Genomic DNA, 24,145 nt, shown 5'->3' on the forward strand with positions numbered 1-24,145 from the left:
TTGCCACTGTACCTGTTACATCTCCCACACCAGACCTGTGTCACTTGGTCTGTCATTCTCCTCCACAGACACCCAAGGCCACCTTAATAGCGTAGTGAGGACAAGGAGGGGAAGCAGAGCAACAGGGTAGAGAAGTGGGAAAAATTTGTCGAGTTAGGTTGGTTGTTCCTACAGCCCCAGGGAGGTAGGAGGGTGAAGGCAAGATGGTAACTGGCTGATCTTCTCTTCATTTGCTCCTTGAAAAGAAAAGCTGAAGGCAAAGAGAACCGTAATATTCAAGACAACCATTCCTTTCATGATCTGGCAGCGGTGGACTGACAGGCCTGTCCAGAGCTCGCAGCCTTAGTTTTTCACATGCATCTGCACCTTGTGAGAAGGCACGATGGACCCTGGTTCCCCCCGCCACAAGGAGTCACAGCAGTGGCATGGCTTGGAGCAGTGTGCCAGAGGGATTTGCAGAGTAAATCTCACCAGGCTTGGGGAGGAAGGGTCTCTGCAGAGAAGGTACGGGATGGAAGGCACTGCAAGGGAGGAGTGAGCCTTTGCATGAAGCCAAGCTCCCTTCCCGCTGCTCACGGCTGTTCGGATGCGAGCTCTGCGCAGCTCCCTGTGGAGCTGGCTGCAAGCCTTGGTCCAGTTCTGCAGCAGTGGGGTCTGCTCAGATGCTGGTCCTCTCTCACCAGATCAGCAAGAGGGGAGATGAAAAATACCTCAGTGTTGCTGCTATCACAAAAAGCCAAAGGCAGATCCAAGTGCTGGGATTTGGTGATGAGCAGCAGAGAATGGGCTGTCCAGCTCCCAGGAACTTTGGACCAAGCTCAAGAGCCAAAATTGTTTATTTTCTTTTTATGTATGATTCTGGGATATAAAAGCTCTGTCAGTGCATTCTTTACACCTCTGTGTAGAAAACCTGAGCCTTCATCTTCATTCACTACTCCCCAAATATGTCCTAAAGCCATTTAGGGGAGCTGGGGAGGGTAGAGTTTTAAAGGAAGCATCTACAGTAGGCTGGGGCCCTACAAAACAGTTGGGACCTGGAAAAAAGGACTGCAAATACCAGCCCCTGGTTTCTGAGGAAAGTCTTTTGCAGCCACCAGGTGCCATGGGAAGAGAGCAACCCAGAGCAGCACAGCTCTGAGGTCCTGCTTGTCCAGTGGCTGGTGTCCTGGCTTCCAGATGACCACCACACCTGGCCTGGAGTGCAGATGTATGCCCGGAAAGGAGAATCAGCTGGCCTGGTGTCCCTTCTGTAACTGCAGTCCAGCTTTGCCCTTTGAATACCAAGCAGGGGAGACAGAAAGAAATTGTTCTTTCTCTGTAACCCGATTCATTTCTCCCAGCTGTCTTCCTCAGCCTGGTGCTCCCTTGAAATCTCATTTGGGCTGGGCTGTGATTTTGTGGTGGCTTGAAAAGAAGAACTTCGAAAGGAAAAACAAAACAAAGCAGGGAAAAGGAGCTAAATCAAGGAACTGGCAGGGCAGGAAGAGAAAGCTGGCAAGCACAGCAAGGGGGCATGAGAGGCAACATGAAACAGGTTTCCTTGAAAGAGTGCGTGAAGCAGAGTACACTGTCCCCACCTCCTCCTTCATCTGGGGCCAGGAGAGAACAGCGTCAGGAGTGAGGAATTCTGCAGAGGGCACAAACCCCTCTGCTTTTGTGAAAGCAGAACTTCCTCAGGTTTTTTGACTGTGCTTTTTCCCTTGAGGATGAGGATCAGAGAGATTTATACAGGCAAACAGTGGGCTTCCTCCTGGCCAGCACAGGCATTTCTGTACAATGGACGGCATCCCAGGGACATGGGTGCGCTGTGCTTTCTCAGACCCATTTTGGTGGGAGGAGGACAGAGGTTTGGGAGGTGGGTATCTCAGGTGCCACCCCGTCTCACTGGTTCTTGGTGAGCTGAACCATACCGCCCACCCAGGGCCAGTTCCCTTGTGACGCTTTGTGCTGTGCCGTGACTCCTCATGCGGGCAGCCCGTTAGCCCACCACAGCCTGTGATTCATCTCCCAGGCGCGGTGCAGTTTCCCTGGCTGATGGTGAGCATCGCTTCTTCAGTGCCAGTTCTGGGCTCTACTGGCTTCTCTGCCCTGTCAACATGCTGCCCGTGACGGTGGTCTGACAGAGCTCAGTGCTTGTTGGAAGAGAGCTGTTATCACGGAGGAGGGCATATTTTAGAAGAAGGCTGTAGTCATTTTCCTGCTCCTTATACTCTGTCCCTAAGCTCCTGTGACTGGCTGCTGTAGGAGGCTGTTGGGACAGAGGGACACTGCCTGACATTGTTTGCCCATTCTTATCCCCTCTGGTTTTGCATGCTGCTGAGCCATGCCATGCAATTCCTGCACTGGAAGGATGCTTCTGGCTCTGATCCACACAGACAGCAGAGTTCCTATGGCTCCTTGTCTCTGCCACCCTTTCCTTCCTATCTTGACCTCCAAGCACAGCTTCTGTAGCAATTTCTTCATTGCTAAAACTGCAGTGGGAGGGACTTTGTTCTCTTGGTGTGACAATCCGGCATCCAGCTGAGATCACTAGACACCTTTCAGTCCATAGTGAGAGGCAATCCCTGCCCTGGAGAGCCTATGGCCTTACTAGACAAAGCAAAGTCCCACGAGAAGCTGGGAAAGGGGTGGGAAATGATGTGATGCTTGAATGGTGCCATTACAATTGAAGCTGTTTCTGTCTGAGGAGGGGTATAGGGAGGGTGGTAATGCCTTTCTGGCTGAGGCAGAGAAGCAGAGTGGTGAGCTACAGACCAAAGAGTGTGCAGAGGGACATGGAGAAGAGAAGGAGGAAAGAAGACTAGAGCAGGGAGAGAAGGGAAAAGAAGGAAAACCCAAGACAGCCTGGAAAGATGAAAAAATAGCAAAGGGAATTGGGCAGCAGATGTGGGCTGTTCAGTCCCTGAGCAGACAGGGAAAGGTGCTGAGACCTTTACAAAGGTCTACAGACTACTGTGGACTACTCTACCTCTCCAAACCTTCAGTCTCTTCAAATAGGGACTGGATGTAAATGAGAATCAGGCCCTAAACCTCAGAGGCAGCGTTGACTTGGTCCATCTGGTGAGCCAGCAGCAGTAGGGTGTACTGGGGTCTGGCAAATCCAGTGGTGATGCCAGTAGTGGTCCCTTCTGTATAAGGTACCAGATTGGAGGCAGGGAGATGCACCCAGCTGGCAAGCCCTAAGCCTAGGAGGATGCTTACTCTAATACTTCAAAACCACCCAGCCTCATGCCTCTGACAGCTGAAGGCACTCATGTCATTTAATGTCTGGAGGACTTTCCTGCCTGCCTCCGCTTCACCTGAGGGCCATTTCCCTTCTGCCGCTATAGGATACTGCTCTCATTCCTGCCTCTCCATCACAGGAAGGAGGCAGTGAGGCTGCAGCGTCCAGCTCCTGAACTGAGCAGGAGCCTGCAGGCAGCCTTGTGGGAATCCAGCAGCCCAGGACAGTGAGTTTTGTAAGGACAGAAAGATGGGGCAAGGAGCACGTCAGAATTGGAGGAACAGATCATGTTCCCAGGACACGACAGACTTGCCAATGTCTCCATGGGGACAGGCTGATCATCTCAGACACCCCTCCCCGGGAGTGTTTAATTCTGGACACCCTGGAGGTGGGGTGTGGGACCTCTTACCCTCCTTTGCCTGGTACAGGGGAGCTGCAGCAGCTGCCCTCCGAGTCCTGGGCAGAATTAGACTGCCCATCCCAGTGTTTCACTTTAATCACAGCAAGTGGCATAGGAATGAGAAGTGCAGTTAAAGAAATTCCAGCTTCTCATCTGAATCTTGCCAAGCTGTCCTGGAGGAGCAATCTTGGGGAGTTGTTTGCAGTGAGAAGCTTTGTCTTCTAGCCCTTTCAAAAGAAATTCCTTTCTGTCTCTTCAAACACCCTGTGAGCTTAAAGGACAAATAAACAAGAGCACCTGCTCAAAGTGCTAAGTATTCTCTTCCAGTTATCCTATGTGCTTCTGTCCTCTCCTCATCTTTCCCCCACCTGCTTTCTCCTGCTGGCACAAAGTTGCTTCAAGCCCAAAATTGTGGGGAGGATTTAAGCATTTAGCAGTAAGATTTGACATGCAAACAAGACTTTGGACTAGTGTGACTTTGCCATGCAAATAGCCCAGGCATTTTCTAGAGATCATAGTAACGGGGATGCATCCTTGTTTGCATCAGAAGGTGCTTACACACGACTTTCCACCCAGGTCATGTCCTGTCCTGAGAGCGATGAAAAACCTCCTTCCCTGTGCTGCTTTGCATAATACTTCATTGAATTGTTCAGTATCTTCTCCTTTAATTAATTCTGCCCCATCTGCATATAGCATCATGTGTCCATGCCTCTGCCTTTTCAGTAACAACCTCGTCGGGGACAGTGCAGACAGGCTGTGCTTCCATAAACCAGAGTCTGGCTGATGTCATGTCTCGACTCAAGGACTTTCCTTGATCCTTTGGGTAATGACTGTTAATCAGATGCTAAAACACACACGTCTAGGTCACACGCCACTGGGGCTCACAGTGAGAGACTGCATGCCAGGGTACGTTCTCATGAAAAGAAGAATGGGCACCATGGCAATCAGCAGCCATCTTGGGGTTGCATGTGAGGAGATAACATCACTGTGGGACGGGGAGGGGTGGTACAAGGGAACAGCTCAGAAAAAAGGGTTTGGGGGAAAGAAACAATCTGGTGTGGTTGGCTGTCATGAATGTAAAAGCCAGCCTTTTAGATGTCCCTGCTTGCACATGCATGGGAGCAGGCATGAGCAAGAGTGTATGGAAACGGGCAGGTAGAGATCTCAGAAGCCAGCACTTGCTTTTGAAAGCCCTGTCCAGTTCCCATCTGCAGAGACTCCAAGGGTGAGCAAGCCGTGATTGGGGAGTTTGCAATTGAAAGAGCATAATGTACAGTATGTCTTGTTTGAGGGCTTCTGGCACTAGCACAGGACATGATGATGGTTTTTAGCAGCAAGTTTGTATTATAAAAAGAAGCTGTCTCAACTGAGATTCCCTGGGCAGAGGCGAAAGACATTCAGACAAGGACAGTGCTGCTGGTGTTGCTGCAGAAGTGAAACAGATGGGAAGTTCAGTGTGTCACCTTGAAACCACAGATCATCAGAGCTCTGCTCCTTTTGTCCTTACGAGCTCCCCTCGTCACTCCAGGAGCTCTCTGGGGTCTGATTTGGAGAGAGGAGGACCTTGGAAACATAATGAAACTCATATTATCATTCTTTCGCTCTTTGTGTTGAGGAGGCCAAGCTCACCCAGAGCAGGGACACTGAGGCATCCACAAGCGAGGAGTCTCACACGACTAATGGGAGAACTGAGGGAAGCCTGACGCTGAAGTGGTCAGTGTCAGGCGTTAGCATGCGCTGTTAGTACCTGTCCTCTCTGCTTGCTGCGTTTGGAGAGTGCTTGCACATGTCATGCTAGAAGCACGTTCCTGCCTGCAAGCTGTGGGATAAGAAGTTGTGCATCACATTTGAAGATTATTCTAAAACAAGGTTATTGTATTTAGTTATCTGAGTGTGGAGAGTGTTTCCAGACTTTTTACTATGATTGAGTGTGTTCTCTGGGGCATGGAGCCGGCTACTGGGAGCAGCCCAGCATTTGTCAGAGAAGTTTGCAGGCTGGGAGGGATGTGTGGGATGTCATGGAGAGGAAAACGCTCACCTCTGCAGGGCTGGGGGGTGTGTGGAGTTGCTGAACACAGTTCTGTCTGAAGGGGGGGATGCTTGAGTGACCCCTGTTTTGCAGAAGAGGGAGGCTGGAGGAGAGGCTTTCTGGCTTGCCTCGAGCTGCACAGAGCCACCGACCAGCCCTTGAAAGAAATACCCCCCGTTCCTGGGTCTCCTCCAATAACTCCTGAGATCTTCCTGAACTGCAGCACCCCAAGGAGTTTGCCTGTAATTCTTGCTTTGCTTAGCTCCGTGAGTGACAGCATGGACCCATCAGATGTACACCAGCCCACCCGAAATGCTGGCCACGCTTCCCAGGAAAGCTGCCTGCTTTATTGTACTGCAGCGAGGGATTTGCTTGGAGGTGCAGAGGGAAGGGGGCTCTATGAATAAAGACAAACACCGCAACAATAAAAGCTATAATGAGACGGGCTAGGATATTAATCTCTCAACCCCACTGTTATTTAGGATTTTCCAAGCTCTCTCTCCAGCAGAGGAAAATGGAGGAACTTGTTTCCATGTCTCTGTATGCTTTATTTAGAGGTTTTCTTGTTGCTGTTGAATACAAGTGAAGTTACAAAAAACACCTTTAAAGCCTTAATTTTATCCTAATGTAGGAAGACATCTAAGACATATTCATCTCATGGCTTTGCTTCTCTCTTTGGCATTTGTCAGAAAGCTGAGCTCTTAAAGAACACAGAGAAAGAAGCTCATAGATGGATACAGAGGAACCCTTGAGAGGAGTTAGATGAACTGCACACACAACTTGCTTTGAGCCATTTGAAAAGGATTTTCTGGCAGTGCACATCTGTGCTTATTTGGTGTATAAGGTCACCTGAAAATACAAACTGCTAATTTCAAGTTGTGTCAAGCTAACCCTGTGAGTTTAAGCTGTTAGTCTGAAATTGGGTGGCCCTAACTCGTATCTGCTCTGAAGCCAGGGTGGAACGTCGTCTAGAGTAGAGTTCCTGGGGCCAAATCCAACTGGAGATACAGGCTGATGCCCCATGTGTGTGCGCATACACGCAGAGGTGAGAGAGGAGGCACAGGGAGGAGCTAAGCGGGGCCAGGCTGGAGGTCCTTACTGTATCAAGAGATCAGGATGAAGAGCAGGGAGGTGCTCCAGGGCCATGAAAGTTAGGGCAGAGCAGCTGGGGCTGGGATCACCCAAGGAACAGGGCTTAGGGTAGCACACAGTGAGAACAGTGGCCAGAGCCCAACTCTCTTGTGCTGGGCACAGGCTGATTTCTGAACCTGTTCATTTTCTTTTGGATTGAAAAATTTGGGATTTTCTTTGAAATTACTTTCCACACAGAAATTCCACAGCTTTTCACTTAAACTATGTTTTTAAAAATCAAAGGGTTTGAGAGTGCAGTAAAATCTGTTTGTTGTTTTATTTTTTTCTTCTAAGATTAAATACTCTTGCCAACTCCACATCCCCTTATTTCCCACAAATGCTCTTTTACAGGACAGGGTTTTTTTTTCCATTAAATGTTTCCAGATTTTACCATTTTCTGGAATTGGGTTTCCACCAGCATCTGTGATGCCCACATGAGTAAAATGAGGACTGATCAGTGATGTGCAGCAGTGCCAGGTGATGACAGTGACCAAGGGCCAGCAGGGACATGCTGAAAGGCTGAGTTGGACATCAGCCCGTACAACTAGCAACGGCGATGCTGCGGGGTGTTCCTCAGCATTGAGTAAACTCACATGATAGTACTTAGGGTAGGCAGTCCTCAGTGTTTGCCTTTTATGGGTAATTTGATTTGTTATTTTATGACTGATGTAATATTCCATGCATGCCAACACGTGTGTGCTACCCAACGTGTGATCCAAATGCCGCGACCTAACTCTTAGAGCAGTTCCTCATATTTCGCTAGTTCCTTCTGTTGAAAATGCTAAAACAGCCCGTGCTTTTACAGAGAAGTTAACAACCTCCATGTGCTGCATAGCAGATGGTACAGTAACGTTGGAGGCGTATTTTACAATAACCTTTTTCTACATGGGGAAATTGAGGTGTTGAGAAGTCTCTTTCTCAGGCTTGAGAATGAATCAGGGGCAGAGAGAAACTACAGAGGTGCAGGTTCAAGAAACAGCACTGCCGTAAGTTTTAGGGGCTGAGCTCATCCTGCCAAACTTCAGTTATCCAGCCTTGATCAGCCTGAGCTCTTCTAAGGTCAGTAAGACTGTCAGGCATTCCCAGAAGACAACTTGGAGTGCTTTCTATTGGGATCTCCCTGGAGAAGTGCCTACCCCTCTCCAATGACTGTAGGGAACCCATGGTCAAACACCTCCTGTTTTAATCACCTTGGTCAGATGCCTGCAGCTAAGTGGGATCTGATGCATGCTCAGAGAAAGGTCTGAACACTGTCCCACCGCTGATCAGTGCAGAGCCACAGTCGTGCAAGGTTCCTCAGCATCAATGCAAACCAGACCTGATGGGAACAGGTACTAAATCTTCAGGAACTGTGTGGCTGCTCGCTCACTCCCCCACAGCAGGATGGGGGAGAGAATCAGGAGGGTAAAAGTGCTCCCAAAGGCTGGAGCATTTTTGTATAAATCTTGCCTCAGACAATTCTGAATGAAAATACATTTGTAAATGCCAAGATATCCCAATGGGTTCTCCACCTAGAGGCAAGGGAGCCAGCTCAGCTAATAAGTTCTTCCTCATGAATAGCTGTGCTTATAATAGCCACTGAAACTAGATCAAACCACAGGACAGTGACAGTAACAGCTCAGATTTTTCAGAAGAGCTGAATGACTTGTGCACTTCACCTTTTGCAAAGGCTGGCTATGAATGGCACAAGAGGGGCTCTTTAATGCTGATCCCGTCTGAAAATCTGGGCTCAACAACAAATACTAAACCCCTGGGATAGCTGACCCTCCACTCTCCCAAAATGTTAGCACCGGTTATCCCAGACCTGAATGGTGAACTTTACAGCAGGACATCTGACCTGAGCAGCCAGCCCAGAAGTGAGATCTCACAAGTGACTCCAGTTAGGAGTTAGAAACTGATAGAATCCATCTAGCATGGATTTATCAGTGCATTTTTGGTTGCTTTCTCCTGTACCAGAGATACTGCTGAGGAGTAGCAATGTAAGCTCACACTGACTTAAACATGGTTTGCAAGGGTGGGGGAGAATATGTCAACTGTTGTGTTGGTTTTGGCCCCAACAGCTGGCAAGGAAAAGAAAATGGCCCCAAGCAGAATAAAGTGAGCCCTCCCCATATATTTTCTTGGGCTGCTGTTACCCCATCTTGTCCCTGCTATGCCAATGCTTCTTTGCCTGCCTGTGGGCTCTCTTTCACCATTTCACAACCTGATCCATGCCTTCATCACCACATGCCCTATGTCCAAGCAATACCCAGTGCAATCCAGAGAATTCAGATGCTGGAATGGGCTCTCCCCACCTCCTGTTTTCAGGCAGTGGCCATGGTTGTGCACTTGGCTTTGAGGGCTGCTGCTATCCTAGCTCTGTGACTCCTGATGTCTGTTCTGGATGAACTGTAGAGGCCATGCCAATCACGTTGAACATGCTGCATCTGTCCGCATTGAGAGATATGTTAGGACCTCATCCCCATCACCTTTGCTCATCCCTTTGTCTAACCAGGGTGAAGGATCAGCCCAGAGAGTGACTCGACCGCCTGATGGCAAATACTCTTTTCTCATGATCTCATTCCTATGCAAGGGACGTTTTCGGTACCAATCACTCATCACCGGTTGGCTGACAGTGGAGCGAGGGTGAGGAAAATGAAGCGGGGAGTCGTGCGCTGCCCTGCTGTGCCTCCCCAGGCAGGACATGCTGTCCAAGGGAGCGCGCTAAGAGCGCTGCGTCTATTTTAACGGCATGGTTTGAGGAAATCAGCTCTGAACCAGCAGCAAGGGCAGCAGAGGGAGGATGTGCTGCAGTCATAAAAATTCCACTGAGATAAATCAATAGAGGGAGGAGGATAATGGGAGGGAGAGATGGCAAAGTCAGACATTGTTCACCTCTGCCCACAGGAGAGAGGGAGACGATGCCTTCGTGGTCGTGAGGTTTTAACAGGAGTGAAAGGGAGCAAAGTCCAAGTCAGAGAGGAGCTGTCAGGAGCAGGTGACAGCCTTTAGTATGGGCTAGGGGAACTGGATTTGGGGGCCTGGTTCAGACAGCCACTGAGTGCCAGACATGCTCCTGCATGGCACTAATTAGCACCTTCCGAGGCAGGCTAAAAAAGAGGGTGAGGAGCAAACTGGCTTGCAGCAGCAAGCAACAGAGCAGTCAGCTAATGATGTGGACTACTGCTGGTCCAATCCAGACAGGTGCGGCCTCCCAGAAATTCTAGTTATGGGTGAGCTAGGACACCCTGTCTCTCACCAAACCCAAAGGCCCTCATTATGGTAGAAACACTGTTTTCTGTCTGCAAAAGATTCAAGATTTTGAACTGGCTGCACCAAGAGCTGGGTCCATAGCAGCCCCTGACCCAGCTTCCTTTTCTAATCTTCAGCAAGGGGTATCTGCTCAGTAACCCTAGTGCCCTGGTTTTTCATATAAACCATTTACAGTATGAGTCCTGCAGCAAGGGATGGATTCTCACTAGGTTTATGCACAACACTACTATTGCTATTTGTACAAATTAGGTGTATGGAGCACTGCTGGGCTCTATCCTAGTAAGTAACAGAAAGACTTCTCAGGTGAGCTGGTCAGCAGCTTTCCTTGCCTGTGTTTTAAAGTTGTAGCTGAACTTAGGACTGGGTTCAGCCAGTGTCCACGCTGCCCCTTCATGCCCATGCTTAAAAGGAGCATTCTGCTTCAGTTCTCCATCAAGAGGAAGCCCAAGCCTTTGTTCATATGGTTTTGGCTTTCCAGGCATGGGTCAGGCCAAACATGCTACAGCTCAGCCGACCAGTCAACACAGTCTTTGTCTCTTCCTAAGCGTGCCATGGATGTCCTGACCCCAAGCTAAAGATGAACCTGGAAAGGTATCAGTGGTCACCAACACCTGCTCCCAGACTTAAAAAGCAGATGTTCTGGCTGTGACTCCAAAATGGTGGCCTGCAGACCAGAGAAAGGGATCTGCTTTGCCTGAATCCCCTCAGAAAGACATGTTCTTTCTTCTCCTTCACAGGAATATACCATTGATATCTTCTTTGCTCAGACGTGGTATGACCGGCGTCTTCGTTTCAACAGTACATTGAAGGCCCTCACGCTGAACACCAACATGGTGAGCCGCATCTGGATCCCAGATACCTTTTTTAGGAATTCCAAGCGGGCTGATTCCCACTGGATAACCACTCCTAATCAGCTCCTCCGCATCTGGAATGACGGAAAAGTGCTCTACACACTCAGGTACATCTAGCAGGCACTGTTAGTGGCTGCTGAAGTGAGGGAACAAGGAGCTGGTCAAAGTTGAAGAGGTTTCCAGGTGCCCTGGGACAGAGTAGATGGGAGTACACATGCAGTACTAGTTGCAGAATGGGCTTCCTCTTCCCAGGATGAAGGCTTCCAAAAAATCAAACTGTTTTTCCGTATCGTACCTAGAAAAAAGTCAAAACTACAAATGGTTTCCTAAACCAAAACCCTTTAAAAGATTATGTTGGTCAGTCCAGCTATTTTATTCCTTTAATAAACATTTGGATTTTGTTCCCATAAATTCTCAAACCCACAAACGAATCTGAAAAGCTCACTAAACAAAAAGGCTCTCTGAATGTGAAAATTAGATTATTTTCCTCACTGTGAAAACATCCAAACGTATGTTTTGTTTTGCTGCCATTTTGAAATGTTCCTGAAAACAGACTGATCTTCAACAAATTAGTGTTTCTCTCTCAAGGAAGCGAGAATCCCTCTGTCACATTGTGGTGTTGAAATCAAACCACCTTCACTAGCAGAATCTCAGTCTCCCTCTCTCTCTCTTCCTCTCTCAGGCTGACGATTGAGGCTGAATGTCTGCTCCAGCTGCAAAATTTCCCAATGGACACTCACTCCTGCCCTTTGGTTTTTTCCAGTTGTGAGTATACATATGTTTAAAATAGTTTCACAAGGCAAGTAGAGAAACCTCAGTAGAGTAAAACTCTTCTGAGGAGACTATCCTCCCTTTTAGCTACATTTTTCACCTAATTTCTGTGCCTCTTTTCCTGGGCCATTACCTGTCATGCCCTGAAGCATCCTCCCACTCCTGGGCTAGCAGAAGTCTTCAGGGACAGATTCACAGCACCTCTGAGTTTCTCCTTAATTTGGGTGGACAGCTGGAGGTGATTGTTTCACTGACCTGGTCACTCTGACCTACTAGACAGAACATATCCCTTCAGATGGCAGACAAATGGCACCCGTCCTGCCTTGCATCTTCCCCCTTCTCCAGCTCTCTGAGGGGACAGCTTGGCTTTCCAGACCTCAGCCCAGAGACAGGCCCACTTTCTGCACCCAAGGCCAGTGCAAAGGAGGGGTACTCAGACCTCCCCTCTCAGTCCCCACTTGTCCATTCCCATCATTATCCCATCTCCACTGGTAATTTTGCAGGGAGCTGTTCTGCACCAACAGATTCCTGTTCTCATGCGTTGGCTGGAAATCTGATTTAGTCATCTTAGCCTCTCCCGCTTCCCTTGCCACTAAAAAGATGCAGCTCACGTGGCTCTGAGGTGCTTCAGAGGGAGGCAGCATGCTGAGGAAATACCATCCCCTCGTCTCCCACCATCGCTCATTCTTTGCTAATTAACAGTACATGCCATACATGCGTGATAATTAGAAATACACTTTTAGTTATCTGCCAAGCTTTTGCTCCTTCCCTCCTCTGAGGAACTCTCTCGTAGGTGTCGAGGTCCCTGCTTCACAGTAGGTTTGTTTCTTTGTCAAGAAAGCCAGAGCCAGGAGAACCCGAGCCAGGTCTCCTGCTCCCTGGAGAATACACCCCTTCTTTTACATACGTAGATCAGCTCCCAGGGCAAGAGGTACACAGACAGTCAGAGCAGCCACAGCCACGCTACCTCCCATGTTGGCAGCTTTGTATTCCTGGTGTACTCATGCCTGGGAAGAGAAAGTAGCCATGAGGAGTGGTGAAGGCCCCATGCTGCCCCCGGGAGCTAAAACCCTTGAAGATATCAGGCTGGGGGAGTCCTCTTAAAACAACCCAAGTTTCATTACCACCAGTGAAGTCCTTAGAAAGGCTCCATTTCTAGCATTGCTTTTCCCATCCCTAGGATTTGAAGCAGCTCACAAGGGGACAAGCTGTTCCTACTCCCATTGCATGTGGGGATGCCTAAGGGAATCTAAACAAAAGGTATTAGAAATACCTGCCTGAAAGCTTCATGTTTACAAAGCAGCCAGACTGAGATGCCAGTGCTTTTGCAGCCTGGGGTGGTGAATGACGTGGAGGCATATGACAGTACTCTTCAATTAATGACCTTGCCCCTTGTCCCAGATGGCTACCCACGAGAGGAGATTGTCTATCGCTGGAGGCGCTACTCCATTGAGGTCTCTGACCAGCGCACCTGGAGGCTCTACCAGTTTGACTTCACGGGGCTGAGGAACACCTCAGAAGTTCTCAGGACTGGGGCAGGTGAGGCAAAGGGAGACAGCCTACAGAAATTCTGGTGTGGTGGAGACCACGTGGGAGGCAAGGGAGTCATCAGACACAATGGTGGGGAAGGAAGGTCACAATAGCACAGTTAGAGAAACGTAAGAATGAAGGGATGGACCTTTGCTAGAGGGACCAGAAGTGATGGAGATGGAAGATGAGGGGAAGACAAAGCAGGGGTAGGCCAGAACCACTGACATTTGTGAACTGTGGGGTGACAGTGCTGATGTGAATGAAGCTATCCCTAATTGAAAGGTCAGGAGGGAGAGGAGGATGGATCTCAGATTCCCTCTTGCAGCATGTGCATGCTATGTGATCCCTGGGTAATGCTTAGAATTGAAACAGGGGTGGGGAAATCAGAACTTGCAAGTCTCAGTCTTTCCTTCTGTCAAGTTGTGTGGGGCTGATGAACACCTGAATTATGCTTTAAGAGACAGGAACAAGGCTGCATGTGTGAAGAAACCAGGGAATGGAGGCCCTTCAGCTCCCCATAACAGCTCACATCCCCTTTCCTTCCCACAGACAATTGAGGAAAGCCTCTTTTGGGTTCCTGCAAGTGGGGTGAGCTCATATTTCTAAGCCCTCTGAAGGAGCAAGTTCAGGCAGTGCTTCTCCCACTCTGCAGAAAGCTGTTGTTGCCAACACCGGCAGCCAGCCTCTAACCAGGGTAGAAAGGCAGCACAAACTGGGACAAGAAGTGGTGCAGTGAAAGTGTCTTGAATGCACCAGTGGCTGTCTGACATTTGTAATTCTCTTTTTTGGTAATTGCTTACAAGCTCCATCTTAACCCTAGAGCTGTCAAGTGGCTTTCTTCCAGTACTCACTAGGAACCTCTAAAAAAGAGGAAGAATCTCAGCTGTAAGTTGCCAAATGAGCAATTAGGATGTACAGCACCACATGCCTTTTCCACGGGCAGAACCAGAGTCTGGATGAAAGTGATTGAAGGACCCCTCCTTTGTCACAGCTCAGGTAGTTAGTTGGCAAGCCAGGCCGTGTAGCCTGGCACAGCTAAATAGCTTCTATAGAAAAGAAACCCTTGCAGCAATCAGCTGAAGATGAGTACTCTCTGTAGTTTCTTCCCTGAAACTTTTCCAGCCAGCGTGCTTTTCAGTGTGCTTGGACACACAGCCAGGCCAGTACAAATGCAGCCTGGTGGCCACATAGCCAGCCAGGCAGATAGCCAGTTGGGCAACCACAAAGTCAGCTCTTAAATTAGTCACAAAGACCTTGAGTCAGGCAGCTACAGAGCCAGCTAGGTAGCCACAGAGTATACTAGCCACAAAACCAGCAAGCCAGCCACAATGCTAGTGAGTCACCAAAGCTACTCAGCCAGCCACACAGCTGCCCATGAAGCTGACAACCTGGGCAGCCACAAAGCCAGCCACAAAAACAGCCAGCCTGGCACTTAAAGCAACAAGAAAACCTCATCAGAAACACTCCAAATCCTGAAACTTTGCTGATTTTTGTGTTTTAGGAAGCTGCATGTTATGAATTCAATGTCTCTGTTGCTTTTTCCTAGGGGAGTACATGGTGATGACAGTTTCTTTTGACCTAAGTAGACGTATGGGTTATTTTGCCATTCAGACCTACATTCCCTGCATCCTGACTGTTGTTCTTTCCTGGGTTTCCTTCTGGATTAAGAGAGACTCTACACCAGCCAGGACATCTCTGGGTAAGAGACAGGTTGTTGCATGGCTGATGCTTGTTGAACTCTGCAAGGCTAGCAGACTGGCAGTGTTGGAGTACAAAATCTCCTAGAGCACTTTGCCATTTGCTGGCATTATTCAGCTTACTGGAGGATAGTCCACTCCTCCATCTTTCTGTTTGTAACACTGTCCTCAAGCTCAACCGAATCTCCAGCTGTGCTGCCTTGGACTACTGGATTATTTCAGCACAGCACCCTCATATCTTGATCTGAGACCTGAACACAGTCTTTTCCAAGTTGACAATGTGTATTCTCATGCACGTGAGCGGAGGCATTGCGATGCTGGCCAAAGTGCTTCTGTCAGATGCATGTATTCTGCATTTCTTCATGACTTTTCAAGGGCTTAGTACAGGACACGAAGGTTGTAGGGTAATGAGCAAAGTTGCTCAGCTGTATCCATAGAATCCCAAGCTCTGGCAGGATGCGGAAGCCCCGTAGGCACAGCCTTTCTCTGTCAGCCACACCACAGTGGGAGTCCAGGACGTGGCAACAGCTCTGCCTATTGTTTAGATTTTCTCAGCAACCTGCAGTGGCTCTTTGAGGTAGGAAAAAGCTTATGTTGATTGAATCCTGCTTTGATAGGCACTAGAGAGGTCTTTACGAATCTTTAATGCACTTTGGCTGTATCTGCATTTTGCAGCAAGCTCTGCTTCCCAGTGCTGTCCTTCCCATCAGCCCTGCTGACTTTCCCTTTAATTGGAGGTAGCATTCCCAATCCTGCCTGCAGGCCTCTGCGGGGAGGGAGAGGAGAGGTGAGGGGCCATCAGCATTATGCAGGGCTATTCAGAGCCCATCCATTCTGACCATCTCTCCCCACCTCCCTATCAAAATCAATTTCTTTGGTGCCCACGGAGAGAGCAGGAGGAGGAGTGGGGTGTAATTTCCAATGGATGAGAGGGTACACCATAGTCCGTGGCTGGGAAGGGAATGAACAGCAGGAGGCAAAATGTTCTGCACAGCTGACACCACTGTGGTGGCTGTCTCAAAAAACAAAGGCAAGTTTCCCCAGGAGGGGGGCCCCTCTCTGTGGGAAGGGACCTCAGCACATCAAGAGTAATGTATTCTCTCCACAGTCCCTGTTGTACTTAATACAAATGATCCCCAGTACATTTCAAGCCCGTCAGCCTCCATTAGGGAGATGTAAACCGGACCAGTTCCATTGGCATTTCAAATATATGGGAAGTCACATCACATCTGCTAATGCAAATACAGCAGGAAAATATGAAAATCTCTTGCCATGCTCCCAGCCAGAGCCATTGGGGTGACCCCAGGAAAGGGTGGCAGGTGGATTTACATGAATGCTAGAGAGGGAGGAACGGGTGGAGTTCATACTTCTTCTCCACATCCTAAAAAGCAGTGGATGAGATCACTATACCAACTTTTGCAGCTGATCCTTTGTTGGCTCCTGATACTTTATCTCTGGAAACAGGTCTGTGAGCATTACTGCTGCTGCAAAACCAGTTCCAAGTCCCATTCAAGTCAAAAGAGATTCCTTATCAGCTCCTAACCACTTGCCCTCTATGTAAAGAAATGGATAGATTGTGAAGAGCTGTCTCTGAAGAACAGCCATGAGCAGTTTGAAAGCTTGTGGTTGGTGTTTACTACAGGCCTTCTGATCAAGGGGAGCCTATTGATGAAGCCTTACTCCAGCTACAGGAGGCATCGCATTCACAGGCTCTCATCCTGCTGGGGCACTTCAACCACCCTGACATCTGCTGGAAAAGCAGCAGGGTGAGCTGTAGGCAATCCAGGAGATTCCTGGAGAGCATTAAGGATAAGTTCTTAAGCCAGGTAATAGACAGCCCTACCAGAGGGGATGAGATACTGGACTTGACAATCACCAACGCAAGTGAGCTAATTGGTGATGTCAAGATTGGAGGCAGCCTGGGCTGCCATGATCATGCACTGGTGGAGTTCACAGTCCTGAGAGATATGGGTCAGACAAAGAGTAAAGTCAGGACCCTGAATTTTAGGAAAGCAAAATTCCAGTTGTTCAAGGAGTTAGTGAATAGGAACCCCTGGGAAACTGCCCTCAGGGACAAGGGAGCAGAACAGAGCTGGCGGATCTTTAAGGATGCTTTCCATAGAGTGTGAGAGCTCTTGATGCCCAGGTGTCAGGAAAGAAAGAATCAGGAAAGGAAGGCAAGAGAATGGCATGGATGAGTCGAGACCTGTCAGTCAAACTAAAGAGCAAGAAGGAAATGCATGGGCAGTGGAAGCAGGGACCAGTATCCTGGGAGGAGTACAGGAACGCTACCTGGTTGTGTAGGGAGGGGGTCAGGAAGACGAAGGTGCAGATGGAGCTGGACTTGGCAAGGGATGCAAAGAACAGCAAGAAGGGCTTCTACAGGTATGTCAGCCAGAAAAGGAAGGTCAGAGAAAGTGTACCGCCCCTGATGAACACAACTGGCAAACTGGTAACAACAGACGATGAAAAGGCTGAGGTACTCAACAACTTTTTTGCCTCAGTCTTCACTGGCAACCTCTCTTCCCACACCTCTTGAGTGGATGGACTGCAAGACAGGGACTGGGGGAGCAAAGTCCCTCCTGCTGTAAGAGAAGATCAGGTTTGTGACCACCTGAGGAACCTGAACATATATAAATCTATGGAACCTGACGAGATGCATCCCAGAGTCCTGAGGGAATTGGCCGATGTAGTTGCCAAGCCACTCTCCATGATATTTGAAAAGTCATGGCAGTCAGGTGAAGTCCCCAATGACTGGAAAAAGGGAAACATTGTGCCCATCTTTCAAAAGGGTAGAAAGGAGGACCCTGGGAACTACCGACCTGTCAGCCTGACCTCTGTGTCTGGGAAGATCATGGAACAGATCCTCCTAGAAGCTATGCTAAGGCACATGGAGGACAGGGAGGTGATTTGACACAGCCAGCATGGCTTCACCAATGGCAAGTCTTGCCTGACCAACCTAGTGGCCTTCTATGATGGAGTGGCTACATCACAAGGGAAGAGCTACAGATGTCATCTATCTGGGCTTCTGTAAGGCCTTTGACATGGTCCTCCACAATATCCTTCTCTCTAAATTGCAGAGATAGGGATTTGATGGGTGGACTGTTCAGTGGATAAGGAATTGGTTGGATGGTCACATCCAGAGAGTAGTGGTCAATGGCTTAATGTCAAGGTGGAGATCAGTGATGGAGTGGCATCCCTCAGGGGTCCATACTGGGACCATTACTATTTAACATCTTCATCAACAATACAGGCAGTGGGATTGAGTGCACCTTCAGTATGGCCAGCAGGTCAAGGGAGGTGATTCTACTCTGGTGAGACCTCACCTGGAGTACTGCATCCAGCTCTGGAGCTCTCAGTACAGGAAAGACACAGACCTGTGGGATTAGGTCCAGAGAAGGGCCACAAAAATTATCAGAGGAATGAAACACCTCTCCTATAAGGACAGGCTGAGAGAGTTGGGTCTGTTCAGACTGCAGAAGAGAAGGGTCAGGGGAGACCTTATTGTGGCCTTTCAATACTTAAAGGGGGAAAGATGGGGACAGACTTTTTAGTAGGGCCTGAAGTGATAGGACAAGGCATAATGGTTTTAAACTAGAAGAGGGTAGATTCAGACTAGATATAAGGAAGAAATTTTTTATGATGAGGGTGGTGAAACACTGGAACAGGTTGCCCAGAGAAGTTGTAGATGCCCCATCCTTGGAAACATTCAAGGTTAGGTTGGATGGGGCTCTGATCCAGTTGAAGATGTCCCTGCTTACTGCAGGGGTGTTGGACTAGATGACCTTTAAAGGTCCCTTCCTACCCAAACTATTCTATGATTCTGTATTCTATGATGAGCTTTGCATTGGGCTGAATTCATACTGGGAGCAAATGCTCAAAGACAAAAGTAGAACAAGAACAGAGGCCTTTGCATTCCAGCTCTGGTTCACATCAGATAGAAATAGCAGTTCTGTGTCATCTGAGACATTGCCATGCTTATTGCCGACTCTCAAACATCACTGACTGAATCCCAGCTCACCCATTGCCTGCCCAAAGCCATCCATCCAGTGTTATTGCCTCTTAGCATGTCCTTCCTTTGGACTCTCCTCCCATCATCCAAGCAGTCATTCCTGTGTACAGCCTTAAGCAGAGTACAAGTTCCCCACTCCTTTACCAGTCCACATTGATGGCCTGTGTGACACATGGGTTTTGAACAGCTCTTTTTCCATAGAGCATTGTCAGAGGGCACCTCAAGACCAGAGTCTTGCTGAGCAGAGCAAAAATGGGACCAGACAACTGGAGGAATTTCTCTCCCATAAGAGGGGAAATTGGGATGTTTTGGAGGCTGGATGTATGTAGAAGACAGAAGTGCTCCTCTTCATTACTTAAACCAGCTCTTTTCTCTCTTAGGTATCACGACTGTGCTAACAATGACCACCCTGAGTACCATCTCCCGCAAGCACCTTCCCCGTGTTTCCTACATCACAGCCATGGACCTCTTTGTCTCTGTATGCTTCATCTTCGTCTTTGCAGCTCTCATGGAGTACGCTACACTCAACTACCTGGTGGGAAACAAGAAAACACTTGAGCACAACAACAGGAAAGCCAGGCTGGTAGGTCAAAGGGGCCATCAGAGGTAGATGCTGTTAGAACCCCAAGCTATTTAGAAATATCCAACCTGAGCTTGCATTGGAAACTGCTGATGTGGTTTAGTGCCTGACCCATTCTGCGTTCCTAAGGTCCTCAGACCACTCTATGTCCTGGGTCAAAGCACCTGAAAGGTGAGGCACAACCAGAAAAAGCAGCTGAGGTTTCCCTAAAACAAGGAGGTCATTGTCAGAGCCAGGCACCCCATGCTCTCTTCAAAATTGCTGCAGAGTTTATCAATACAGTTTAGGATGACTCCCATGACCAAATGTAAATGTCCACTTTAAGACAGGGTGATCAACACCCAGTTTCTTCCACCTGTACTGGATGCAGTGGATTACAGAGGTATCTTAGCTCACAGAGATGCAGAAACCTACTTTCTTTTGTGGTTTTTCCATGAGAAGACCTCCTGAGTGTGGGCATAGTGAACCCAGTGTGGTCATCATCCTCTTGAGATCTGCCCAAGCTCATGGCAGGTACTTCTGACACACCAGCTGAAGCAGGCTTCTGAACTGAGACAGAATTGAAACCAAAAAAAGACAGATCTTTTCTGTGCCAGCCTCATTCCCCAGCACAGGTGGAGAGAGGTCTTCCATGAGGCTGATGATACGCCTCTTCTCCTGGGCCAAGAGGTTATGAGTCACACACAGCCTTTCCTCAGCTCCAGCAACCAGAAGACACATCTGGACTGTGTGTTGTGTCTTCAGAAACAGCTGAGCTCAGGGGAATGAGGGAAGAGGCTAGCACAGCTGAAACCAAACAGGTCCTGTTTCTGCACTGACTATTAGTGTTAGAGATGGGGCATCAGAGCAATTAGATCTTTGCCAACTAGGGCTATGCCCTAAGGTGCCAGGGTAGAAATTCACAGTCATGCAGGGAGCTGCCAGTCCCCACAGTATGCCAAGGTGGTGATTTACAACCAGGTGCAGAGATGGGGGATGATCAGTCATCCTTCTCCATTGAACTGCACCTATACTATGAACTGATCTATGGCCAGTTAGATGAGTTTTCGTATCTAAAACTTGTTTTCTTGCCTTTTCCTTCCCTTTAATCCACCTACCCCTCCTCATTACAGCCACCTGCTGGTGCACAGGTGATGCCATCCTTTACCACCATCAACATCAACAACATCATGCACTGGCCCCCAGAAATAGAGGAGGATGAGGATGAAGACCCTGGCTCCCCGTGCCTGGAAGGAAAGGAATGTGAGAGGTTCTTCTGCTGCATTGAGGACTGTCAGACAGGAATGTGGCGGGAGGGGAGGGTCCGCATTCACATCTCCCGCCTGGACTCCTACTCTCGCGTCTTCTTCCCCACCGCCTTCCTGCTCTTCAACATTGTCTACTGGATTGCCTATCTCTATCTCTAGCCATTCTTTGTCCTCAGCTGGAATGGACTGGAGACCAGCAAGATGGGCTTCTCAAGGAGCATAGACAGCAGCATCTCTTCCATTGTAGTCGATTGTCAGTCTGAGCAATCCAACCTGGTGACTCCCTCTTCCTGCTCTCTCATCTCTTCTGAGAAGAACCAGACAGGTTTTTTTTAGCCTTCTAACATATCTTTTTAGAGAATCCACCCTTCCCAAACAACCTCCTCTCCAGCACCACCAGCATTTTACTCCTTGTAAGATTGCCCCAAAACATCCTATTCCCATCTCAAACATTAGGGATTTTGCCAAAACCAAAAACCTTAATGTGTTTCATTTTTCCCATCTAATCCTACTCCAAAATTCCATGGGAATTTATGGAAAATTGAGTTTTCTGCATAGTTACTAAGTCTGCAAAGGAAATAAAGTAGATCTTGCAACTTCTGCACCACTTCCACCAGAACAGACTTTGTGGAGTGCTAGAGGCTTGGAAAGGTCAGAAGGAAAGAAGTGTGAAAGAAGGCAGCAGTACAGCTTTCCCACAGTAGCTGGGTTTGGCTAAAATGTTTTGAACCTGCCCGGAAAGCTGACAGTGGCACTGACAAGGATGGAGTAGCTGCAAGCCTCAAACAGCTCCCCATAGAATACCTGTGGAGCATTCCTTATGGATCACTCCACTTACTGTACCAAGTGGCACCCAAGGCATCCACCCACCAAGGCATTGCTGGTTCTTATCAGATGATGGTAAAAAGCACTTCACAAGTCTGAAGGGCCCATCTGCCTTACTGGAGCAGACTCTTCAGGGCCCGCACTGACATTCTGTTTTGTGATTAGGACTTTGAGCAGGCTATGCAGCTTACATTGGGCACAGCCAGAAGAGGGGAGAAAGTCCTTACACTACAAAGACCAGAAGCAGTCTCATGAGCCAGCTGTGAGGTAGCTTTCTTTGGCCTGTCTCATGTGAGCTGGGCCCTATCGTACCATGCATCATAGCCGGGCACTACTCTCCTTCACAACACCACTTGTTGAAACCATCAGATCTGTGCTTGGTTGTAGCTGCTAACCTGAGAAAGGAGTACTAGAAAAGGGAACACTATCAGCTACCAGTGCTGCACACATGCCAGTGGTGGGGACTGAGCAGTCCTGCAGCTCAGATGTGTTTCCTTCCTTCTTTTTTTTTTAATAATTACATAAAAAAACAGACTTCACTAAAACTGTATGGCTCCTCTCAGTTGCCACCAGTACTTGGCCCTTTTCTTCCCAATATCAGGAAATGGAGCAAGTCATCCTTGGTAGAGTTTAGGAAGGTCAGACATAGTGAGATGGTTCCTCATGGTCCATCTTCATGGGCTAGAGAAATGCATAACACAGCCTCAACTGGGAAGAAACTGCATAATGTGGAAGAGGAAACTCAGGTCCAAGGTCCATAATGTGTAAATCAGCTGCCTCCCCATTTATACCAACTGCTGGTGTGGCCCACAGCATGATTGTGAAAAGCAATGTGCCATTAATAGTCACTTACTGTGTAAATTGCAAACAAAAGAAAATCTTTTTAAAACCAGCATGTTTTAGAAAAAATTAGTACTTAAAAGGCTTGTCACGAGAAGAAGGCCGGCATGGCTGCAGAGAAAAAGTTAGGAACATCTGGCTCACAGGACAGCTACAGGGGCAGGAGGTTTTACATATTCTTAGAGAGCAATTTGATCTGGTTTAAAGATGGATTTTGATACTGTTAAATCTGATCTGAATAATGAAGTGTCATGTTTAATTCATTCATAAATACAGCCTTACCTTGGTTCCAGAGGAACAGCTAGAGCGCCTAATTAAGTATACAATAGTACAACACTCAGCTAAGTATAACCTAATGGGGTCAGACCAGCATAGCTCTGGAAGGAGGGAATTGTGCCTGTCTAACCTGTTACAGTTCTTCTTTTAAAATACCAAGTAAGAGATAAAGGTTACCCAGAAGCATAATTTGCTTAGCTACTCCGACAGCTTTTGAAAGGATGGAAAGAAATTATGGCGGGTGTTTCTAACTGAGGAAATTGATTTAGCAAAAGAATTATTAAGGAGGTTCTAATTAGAGGAAATTAACTGAGGAGAGGGGGAAAAAGAATTGTTAAGGAGGCTCTAATTAGAGGAAATTAATGTTTTAGAGAGAAAGACACAGAGAGGGAGAAGTCTAAGAAAAGAATCAAAACAACTTCCAGACAAGGAGAGCTGCTGGGTGACAGTGCCGACTCCCAGCCAAACGGGTTGATGTTCTGCTCCTGATAGCAAAGCACTATTAGATGTAGCAACAGAAAAACCTCCTATGACTCAACCATAGACCATCAGGGAGCTGGATTAAATAGGGCCCTGTGATCTCTGTGGGGAGCCAAAAGGAAAGAGCATCCTATATTAAAACTGGCTCATGCGACAGACTCTGAGTGAAGCATGTCTTCACATATCAGAAGGCAGCTGCTAGTGTGTGCGTGGGAGGGGGCACCCTGGTGGCAAACCAGGGCCCATGCCAAATGTGCTCATTAACAGTACGGTGGCATAAAAGGTGTGTAGACAATGATGTAGGCTGCAGCGAACACAGGCAGCAAAATGTGGAAGGGGAGCATCTGAGAAAGGGATGATGGAAGGGAAAATTTAACATCCATGTGCAAAGGAGTCCAAACATCTGCAATTTACTGTAGCTTTGAAGCACTTGGGAGCTTTGATGGACACAGATGATCGTCATGGGCACCGGAGTACAGACTTCAGCCCTGAAAGCAGCAGCTTGTTGAAATTAGACCTTTTACAGAATCAGCCAGGAGAGAAGCAGGGTGTACAAGAGACCTACGAGGATGACAGGGACCTGGGCAAAGTAGACCTGAAAGATTGTAAGATTTCACCAAAAAAAAGATAAAGCCAACACACACCTAGGTAATATAACCAATGATGGAGGATTTGACAGAGGAAATAGCCTAGTGTGGGCTGGAGCACAAGGAAGCTGATTACTAAGGCTGAGGAAGGAGGAGGGAGGGGGCTTTTTGGCTTAGGGAAATCTGTGCCTATCATAAATAGCTCAATAAATAAAGGCATGCACGGATTCAATCATGTTTTTAAAGTATATCAAAAAAGGAAAGCTAAGAAAAGACAGAAAGAAAAATCTGCCATGTTTTGGAATTACTTTGCAAAGCTCCAGTTTCCTGAAAAAAGGTTTCCCTGCTATCAGCAGGGAATCCAGGGCACAGAGACAACCAGTAGTTGTGTGTGGCTCTGCTCATCAAGGTAGT

At 48.1% G+C, this 24,145-nt stretch overlaps 1 protein-coding gene across 1 annotated transcript in view; it reads left to right on the top strand.

Moving 5' to 3' along the window:
• LOC104123560 (gamma-aminobutyric acid type A receptor subunit epsilon) overlaps window positions 1-20,882 on the top strand; it is a 32,342-nt gene extending 11,460 nt beyond the window's left edge. The window contains exons 4-9 of the mRNA XM_009635828.2: window positions 10,773-10,993; window positions 11,569-11,651; window positions 13,059-13,196; window positions 14,734-14,886; window positions 19,277-19,479; window positions 20,589-20,882. Coding sequence (XP_009634123.2) covers window positions 10,773-10,993; window positions 11,569-11,651; window positions 13,059-13,196; window positions 14,734-14,886; window positions 19,277-19,479; window positions 20,589-20,882 — 1,092 coding nt within the window. The remainder of the gene's footprint in view (window positions 1-10,772; window positions 10,994-11,568; window positions 11,652-13,058; window positions 13,197-14,733; window positions 14,887-19,276; window positions 19,480-20,588) is intronic.
• Window positions 20,883-24,145: the final 3,263 nt, after the last annotated feature.

Source organism: Egretta garzetta, unplaced genomic scaffold (genome assembly GCF_000687185.1).
Source record: "Egretta garzetta isolate BGI_Z169 unplaced genomic scaffold, ASM68718v1 scaffold63, whole genome shotgun sequence".
Classification (NCBI taxonomy): domain Eukaryota; kingdom Metazoa; phylum Chordata; class Aves; order Pelecaniformes; family Ardeidae; genus Egretta; species Egretta garzetta.